The 8957-nt window shown below is 34.9% G+C and overlaps 1 protein-coding gene across 1 annotated transcript; it reads left to right on the forward strand.

Moving 5' to 3' along the window:
• The first annotated feature begins 2730 nt into the window (after positions 1 to 2730).
• Positions 2731 to 3916, forward strand: LOC115697140 (VQ motif-containing protein 22). The gene has a single exon (XM_030624053.2). It carries the CDS (start codon positions 2967 to 2969, stop codon positions 3657 to 3659), a length of 693 nt encoding a protein of 230 aa, XP_030479913.1. The 5' UTR covers positions 2731 to 2966; the 3' UTR covers positions 3660 to 3916.
• The last annotated feature ends 5041 nt before the right edge of the window (positions 3917 to 8957 follow it).

Below are 8957 nucleotides of genomic sequence, written 5' to 3' on the forward strand. Positions count from 1 at the left end.
AAATACTAAGATGTGATTGTAATAACCATACACCGCGTTCCAATGTTGTCAGACACAAAATATGTAAAATTATGAAATTTCTATATGTGACATAAAAATGCATTCTGAATTCAAATAAATTATCATAAATAATTAATTCAATACTAATAAATGATTTTCATAATTAAACCCTAATTATCTGCTAATTTTAAAATTAAGACTAGGCGCTCTTTACATTCTAAGATCATCAAATTTGTTCTAACACATAATAAACCTAGAGCGCTTAACATCCAAAGTTCTTTCATATTGAGTTTGAAAGATTTTCCAAGCATCCTTAGTAGATTTACAAGAAGATATAAGCATAATAAAACATTCACCTACTCCATTAATTATAGCATGTAAAGCTTTTCTATTACAAGCTGATAACTTATCATCTTCAATAGGCCATTCAAGTTAAGGTTTTACCTTTGAATTGCTTTTGGAATCTACCACAACATGATCAGACCATCCTGAAAGAATGATTCTCCAAGCTTTTGCATCTTGTGACTTGATAAATACCCTTATTCTAACCTTCCAATAAGGAAGTGGTGGATGAGAAATGGAACTTCCTTCAGCAAAAAACGATGTATTGCACATATTATACAAGAAAACATTAAAGGATCACACTAAGAGTTTAGTGTCCAACTTTGATACCAAATGAAAAATCATATTTTTGTAAATGCCAAAATATTAATTAAATTCCAGTAATTAAAAACACAAATGTTACGATCTGTAATAAGAACATAGAAACTTGTTGCTGCAGAACACAGATTTGTAGTAGCAGAACATAATTAACATTACAGAATATAAAAACTTGACACAAGAGAATTATATGTGGCATCAGTGTTCTTTCACACTGTTTTATTATACGGGGTCATGCCCAGAGAATGAAATTGATTAGTAAAGTATCAAATATTACAAAAGCAATTAATTTAAACAAATTTAGGCTCACTCTAATAATTTTTTACAACCCGTTATAATTCACGTTGCTTATCTGATTTTGAACAACACCAAGTAGTGAACTCCCTTTAGCTATTGATGTGTGCTTACTTTCTCCTGAAGTTAGGCTTAAAAAAATCTTCTCACGAAGATCCACGCTTGTTCAAAGCTTCTCTTCAATCTGTTCTATGAATAGTATGAGATCATAACAAGAAAACTAAAACTTAGTTGAACACTCTAGGTTTTTACAAATGAAATACTTCTCACAAAGATAGATCTGAAAAATATACGAGGCTAGAAGATCCACCCACACGTGGAGAGCCAAACGGCCCATGGATGGCCTCTTCCCTTCTCTTTTGTCTCTACACAATACCGATACCACCATGTAAGTTTTCTCTGCTCTCTCTTTCTTTCGGTCTCATGGGTGAAACATTTTTTTGTACAGATTTTTGATTTGGGGACGAAGACGAAGAGGACTACCATTTTCTATTTTTGGGTTTTTATTTAATGATTGTACTTGTTGTGTTTTGTATTTGGATCTGTGTTTAAATTTTCCTTGTATCTTTATTTGTGTATATCTTAGTATTTCTATATTTCTATTTTAGATTTGTAAAATTAAAATGAACATTAAAATCTGGGTATTGTTTTAGATTTGGGTGTGATATCAGGATTTCTTTATTTTTTTATTTGGTTTTTTGTTGTGGCGGTACAAAATCGACGGGAATGTTGTAAAAATTTTTCTTTACTCTATTAGCGACTGTTTTCAACCGTCGCTAATTTTTGGTACCGACGGTTAAAAATTGATGCAAAATAATGTAGTTTTTGCGTCTATGGTATATACGTTAGTTTTAACAATCGATGCTAATAGAATATCTGTCACTTGTAAACCGACAAAAACACCATATTTTGTAGTGGTGATTATTTGATATGCAATAAACATGTCAAAATCAAATTTAACAATTAGAATAAAGAGAGAGTCAATTTTTTCAAAACAAAAAAAAAAAAAAGTAACTTTCCATAAAGAAAATTCATTCTCTTGTAAGACAAGTTTCTAAAATTAAAAATAACAGTTGAAAATAAAATTTTCTTATAAGGAAAAAAATAATAAAAATCACAAATTAACACAAGAAAATTATTTTAATTACCTAATAAATTAAATTGTTAGACGTAACAAAATCTTTAACTTATTTGCGTTGATGATGACCATATTAAAAGGCATCCCCTTAGTATTCTTTTTCTCTTTAGCTTTTCTTCATTGATCGAGTTTAGCGGTTTAAGGTATGAACGAAGCCAAATATTCCCCTTCAAAAGATAAATAAATAGCTGCACATGATTAAATTCTCTTAAAGTTTAAATATGATAATGAGTTATATGTACATTTATATTCGAAATACATACTTAAATAACATATATATTATGTTCTGTCATAAATTTTGATTATTTATATATTTAAATACTTTTGTGTATCATCCTTCATTTTAAACAATATGAGGGTGCTAAGCATTTTAGCACTTCTCTTAAATTATATATCCTTAAAGAAGGTGTGTTTTATTTGATGTTCTCCAAAACAATATCTTGCTTTAATTAATAGTCTGACCACGGATAGCAAAGACCAACTCAAAATTCGAGAAAATTAATGACTCAAACATTAACCAATAGAGAGTCCAAAAGTTCGTATAATTTGGTGATATGCTATGATGACGATGATTTAATTTGACGTTAACATTTGTAGTTTCCAGGAAGCTCGCAAGAGAACACACAATTCTTTGGCCCCAAGTCTTTATATTATCTTCTCCACAAAGTTAATCAACGGTCAAGCCTATAGACTTGTCTTAACATTGACCAACAAGAATATATTTAAGTCACTACAAATACTGTGAAGAGATCCGTCCTTTCTTTTCTCTTTCCATCAAAAATAGATCTCTCAGAAAGAAAACTATTAAACTAAAACCAAAACACACTCAATCACTGATCTTGCCCACTCAATTTTTTTCATACAAGCATACAAAATGAGTCGAGAAACCTTGGCAGCTACTTCTAATGATGAATGGATTCAATATTACCACCAAAGCCTTTTGGATGGTGAAGAGCCTATAAGCCACAATAATAATCATGATGTCCTTAGTGGTGTTATGTCGTCCGAGAGCTTAGGGAGTCCCGGAAGCCCATCACCAACGGCTAGTCAAGATCCCCAGGTTAGTACTCCATCGAAACCCGTCCGGCGACGATCGAGGGCTTCGAAGAAAACTCCGACTACCCTTCTCAACGCCAATGCCAACAACTTCCGAGCCTTGGTTCAACAATTCACAGGCTGTCCTACTCCAATTTCCTTTGCCAACCAAAAAGGCCCTCTTAACTTGAACTTCGGCCTCAAGAATGCCACTCCCATCATTGAAAGGCCTTTTCAAAACTACAATTATCAAAACCAATCTCATCATCATCAGCCAAGTGTGCCACAAAATTTGATTCACCTTCAGCCACATGTACAACAATCTTGCTTTGAAGACAATTATTACAACCAATTGAATCAAGTAGACCAACTATCTTACTCTTCTTTTAACAGCACTATTAGTACTGTCACGAGTAATGGTTTCTATCCTTCATCCTCATCCTTGAACGCTACTACTAATATGGAGATATCCAATGGCTTTGTCTTGGAGGATGAGCTATCTTATGATGACTTTAATCAGATTTTCAATTGATGATCGGTAAAGTAGAGTAATTATCATTTAATCATTCATATGATTTACTATCCTGTGCCAAAAAAAAAGAAAAAAAAATATATATAGGAAGATCAATTAGGATTCAACTGCTCAAATTCTATATATTTATGGTCACAGTTGTCATGCGTTAATCAAATTTCTTGAGTTCCGTGTGTATCATGTGATGTGCCCATTGCAAGTTTATTTATTTGTTAATATTTCATTACAATATTATTATTAATTACTCATTATTGCCACTTTTTGTTTTCATGTAACATGTTAATTAGCTTGTAGGTAATTAATTTCTCATTAACAAATAATAGATGATTGTCTATCATTAATTAATCATTTGTCACTTTTAGCATTTTTTAAAATAATAATGTGAGATACAAAAACAATGTATACTTTGACTGGTTCTATAGATCATTTGTACATATACATAACTTGTTATGAGTTAGTCCGAGTAAAAGTTAACTAACAATGTAGTGAAAAAAGTAATTAGATAAATATTATTTTGGTATTATTAAAATCTATTCCAAAAAAAAAAAAATAATTGTATACTCTTAAATGGCGTATATAGTATGTATATAACAGCTCGAATGAGCTTGAACCAGAGAAAAGCAAAACAGAGAAAACAGAGAGAAATTGAACAATTGTATTGAATCAATCAAGTTGTGTACAAACACCAATGCTTTGCTACTTATACTAAGCAACAAGGAAACAAAACAATGCAGCAAAATAACAGAATGTACAGCTGGACTACCAACTAACCTAACTGATTCCCAACTAACACAAAACTAATAAAACTGTCACAACAGTTCTTGAAACTCCCCCTCAAGATGGAGAAAATATGTTCTTCAATCCGATCTTGTCTTTAAAGTTGTTGAATTGGTTGGGAAAAAGGGGCTTAGTTAGGATATCTGCTACTTGGTCTTTTGTAGAAACATGGACTGTCTTTATCACACCTTGTTGCACCTTTTCTCTAACTAAATGACAGTCTATCTCTATATGTTTAGTTCTCTCGTGAAAGACCAGGTTTGCTGCAATGTGTTGGGCTGACTTGTTGTCACAATAGAGAAAAGCAGGTTCTTCATGTTTGATTTGAAGTTCTTTGAGGATAGAAAGTAGCCAAACCACTTCACAAGTGGTATTAGCCATGGCTCTATATTCAGCCTCTGCAAAGGACCTTGAAACCGTATGTTGTTTCTTGCTTATCTAAGAGATGATGGACGTTCCAACAAAAATACAAAAGCCAGTTGTTGACCTCCTTGTATCTGGACAAGCTGCCCAATATGAATCCGTATAGGCATGTAACTTCACTTCAGTATTGGTAGCAAAGAAAATTCCTTGTCCAGGAGTCCCTTCAACATATTGAAGAACTCTTTGTGCTGCATGCAAATGAGTGACTCTTGGTGTGCATAAGAGCTGGCTTAGCTTGTTTACTGAGTAGGAAATGTCAGGTCTTGTGATGGTCAAATATTGTAGCTTTCCCTTTATCCTTCTATATAATGTTGGATCGGCCAACTTCTCTTTCTCATCAAGCCCAAGTTTGAGATTTGCTTCCATTGGTATACTCACTGGTTTGGAACCTAGATAGCCTAGATCTTCCAACAATTGAAGTGCATAAGGTCTTTGTGAAACAAAGATCCCTTTGTCAGATCTACCAACTTCAAGTCCTAGGAAATACCTCAAATTTCCTAAGTCTTTTAGCTGAAATCTTGTGTGTAATCTTGCTTTGAGAGCTTCAAGTTCCACTAAATTGTTGCTAGCAAGAATTACATCATCAACATAAACCAATAGAAATATGAAATTTCCATTGAAATGTTTGATGAACAAGGAATGATCAGTTGCTGAATGGTGAAACCCTTCATCATTCAAAGCACTTGAGAACTTGGCAAACCATTGTCTTGAAGCTTGCTTCAATCCATACAATGACTTTTGCAATTTGCAGACTGCATTTGGTGGTAACTCCCCCTTAGGTCTATACCCTTGAGGTATAGACATATACACATCTTCATGGAGATCACCATGTAGAAAGGCATTATTTACATCCAATTGATGTAAATGCCAGCCGTGAATGGCAGCCAAAGAAAGGACTAACTTGACAGTGACAAGCTTAGTAACCGGAGCAAAGGAATCTGTGTAGTCAATCCCTTCTTGTTGATTATATCCCTTAGCTACCAACCGAGCTTTGAACCTTTCTACACTACCATCTGCATTGAGTTTGATCTTGTAGACCCATTTTGAACCAATGACATGGTGTCCCTCGGGTAAAGAAACAATGATCTATGTATGATTCTTCTCAAGAGCCTCAATCTCAGTGTCCATTGCATTATCCCAAACAGGAATACCATGAGCTTGATGAAAAAATTCAGGCTCAAAATGACTCGAAATAGCCAGAACAGCAGCTCGAAATGTTGAAGACAGCTTGTTGTAACCAATGACCTGAGACAAAGGATGAGTAGTGACAAAGGAAACTTTAGCCAACTTGGATAAATTGGTAGAAGCAAGATAACAATGGTATTCATTCAAGTATGATGGTTTATGCACTGCCCTACCAGATCTGGTATGAGAAAAATTATGAGGAGGAATGTCTGCTGTACGAGGCAGATCTGAAGGCAAATCAGTCTAAAAAAAAACAATGTGAGATAACTCACCTGAGGCAGGAACATGTGGAGAATGAACAACAGTTGAATCAGAAGGGTGAGAAGAAAAGGACTCACCTGATGCAGTACCTGGTGCTAGTGAACACAAGGGTTCTGCAGAAACAGAAATACTACCTGGTGCAATCCGATTATGATGATCTGCAATGTCTGATGCAACATGTGGAAGAGAGGCGAAAAAATTCTCATAGGCAGGAGAGATACCTCCAGTAGAAACAAAAGGAAAAATATGCTCATAAAAATAAACATCTCGAGAAATAAAAGTGAGATTTTTATTCAAATCAAGCAGTTTGTAACCCTTTATACCTGGAGGATATCCCAAAAAAATACAAGGGGCAGACCTAGGTAAGAATTTTGGCCTTGATTGACTCAAAGTAGAGGCATAGGCTAGACACCCAAAGGCTTTTAAGTGGTCATAGGCTGGTTCTTTAGAGTGAAGAATAGCAAAGGGTGTCTTGCCTTTGAGATTAGGTGTAGGAGTTCTATTAATTAAATAGGCTGCAGTAGCCACACAATCTCCCGAATACACCAAAGGAATGTAAGATTGAAAGAGTAAAGCTCTAGCAACATTGAGTAAATGTTGATACTTTCTCTCAACAACAAAGTTTTGTTGAGGTCTTTGCACACAAGAGTGATAGTGCATAATCCCAAGTTCATTGAACAAGTCTTTGAACTGTAATTCTTTTGCATTATCAGACCTCATACCCTTGATTGTCTTACCAAATGGATTTTGAACAAGGGTAATAAATTGGGGTATAGCATGCTGAGCATCAGATTTTTGTTTGATGAGCTTGATCCATGTATATCTGGAACAATCATCAACAATGGTAATAAAGTACTTATACCCTTCAATGGTACAAGTATTATAGGGACCCCAAATGTCAACATGAATAAGATCAAAGCACTTTTCAGCAATGTTATGATTTGAAATGAAAGGAAGTTTCCTTTGTTTGGCATAATGACAAATAGAGCAATGAAACAAGGAATTAGAATCAACAAGAAATTTCAAAGCTTTATTCAATGGATGAGTTTTTACACAAGATGGATGGCCCAATCTATAGTGCCAAACAGTTTCATTTGAAATTTTAGAATCAGAAAAAGTGGCAGCAACAGAAATCCGATTCTTATTACAGCTTTGATCAACATTCAAGTAGTATAAATTGTCAAATTTTCTACCCATCCCAATCACCTTGGTCTTGGAAGTGTCCTGAATGATACAATCATCATCAGAAAACAAAAAGGTGCAATTAGTTGTGGCTGTTAATGAATTCACAGACAACAAATTACACTTAAAGGTAGGCACATATAGGACATTTTTAAGAACAAGTTCAGGACTCAAATGAACTGTTCCTATGCAAGAAATTTCAGCATGCAAACAATTAGGCATCAAGGCAGTTTTCAATCGGGTATTGACAAAAGTATTTTTTGAATAAATTGATATCATAACACACATGATGTGTTGCACCTGTATCAATAATCCAATAAGAGCTAGGAGTAGAAATTTTCATACCAGAAAAATGAGACACAACAGGCTGATCTTCAGAGACATTTTGAGTGTTGTTCTCAGTGGCCTTTTGAGCAAGAATAGCCATCAGCTTCTGGCATTGAACACTTGACAAGCTTGAGATGATATCTCTTTCCATTGTAGGCTCCTCGGCCTTGCCTTCATCAGCACCAGAAAAATTAACACCTGTTGGTTTTCCAGGATTTCCTTTAGCATCTCGATTAGGAAATTTTCCATGGTATTTATGTCCAGGAGGATATCCATTCAGTTTGTAGCATCTCTCGATTGAATGTCCATTCATACCACAATGAGTACAATTGTACTTAGATCTGAATGGTTGAACAGCACCAGCAAAATGACCATTATTTCCTGAACCAGTAACCTGTGCATTGCTACCTTTGTCCTGATCAGTAGTATTGCTGTAATTATTTATCAAATTTCTCTGTCTTTCCTCTTGTATAACAACAGCATAAGCTTTGTTAACACTTGGAAGAGGATCACGCATCAAGATCTGAGACCTAACAAGGCTGTAGGAATCATTTAATCCAACTAAAAACTCAAGCAATCTGTCCTCTTCTTGATACTCTTGTATCACTTTCACTGCGCCACAGGAACAAACAGGTGGTGGGTGAAGTTCTCTTATTTGATCCCAAAGAGATTTCAGTCGTGTGTAGTATGTTGTGACAGTATTAGATCCTTGAACAAGACTTTGCATCATCTTCTTTGCTTCAAAGATCCGAGGTGCGTTTCTTTCATTGAATCGTTCATGCAGCTAAGCCCAGATTTCTGCTGCATTATCGTGATACACAATACTGTCTGCAATTTCATCAGAAATAGCGTGCAAAATCCATGAAATCACGGTGCTATTACATCGACACCAGCTATCGTAGTTATCGTGATCTTCATCAGGCTGTGGTAACCTTCCATTAATAAATTTAACTTTGTTCCTAGCCACCAAAGCAATTAGCATAGATCTTCTCCAGGTGCTGTAATTCTCACTGCCTTTGAGAATTTTAGGGACAAGCACGGCACCTGGATTATCGCCATTTGAAAGAAAGTAAGGATTCGACAAACCATTAGCATTTGTCGATCTCGAATTTTCTCCAAGAACTTAGAAAGTGTTCGAGTTCA

The sequence above is a fragment of the Cannabis sativa genome, chromosome 7, assembly GCF_029168945.1.
Source record: "Cannabis sativa cultivar Pink pepper isolate KNU-18-1 chromosome 7, ASM2916894v1, whole genome shotgun sequence".
Lineage (NCBI taxonomy): Eukaryota > Viridiplantae > Streptophyta > Magnoliopsida > Rosales > Cannabaceae > Cannabis > Cannabis sativa.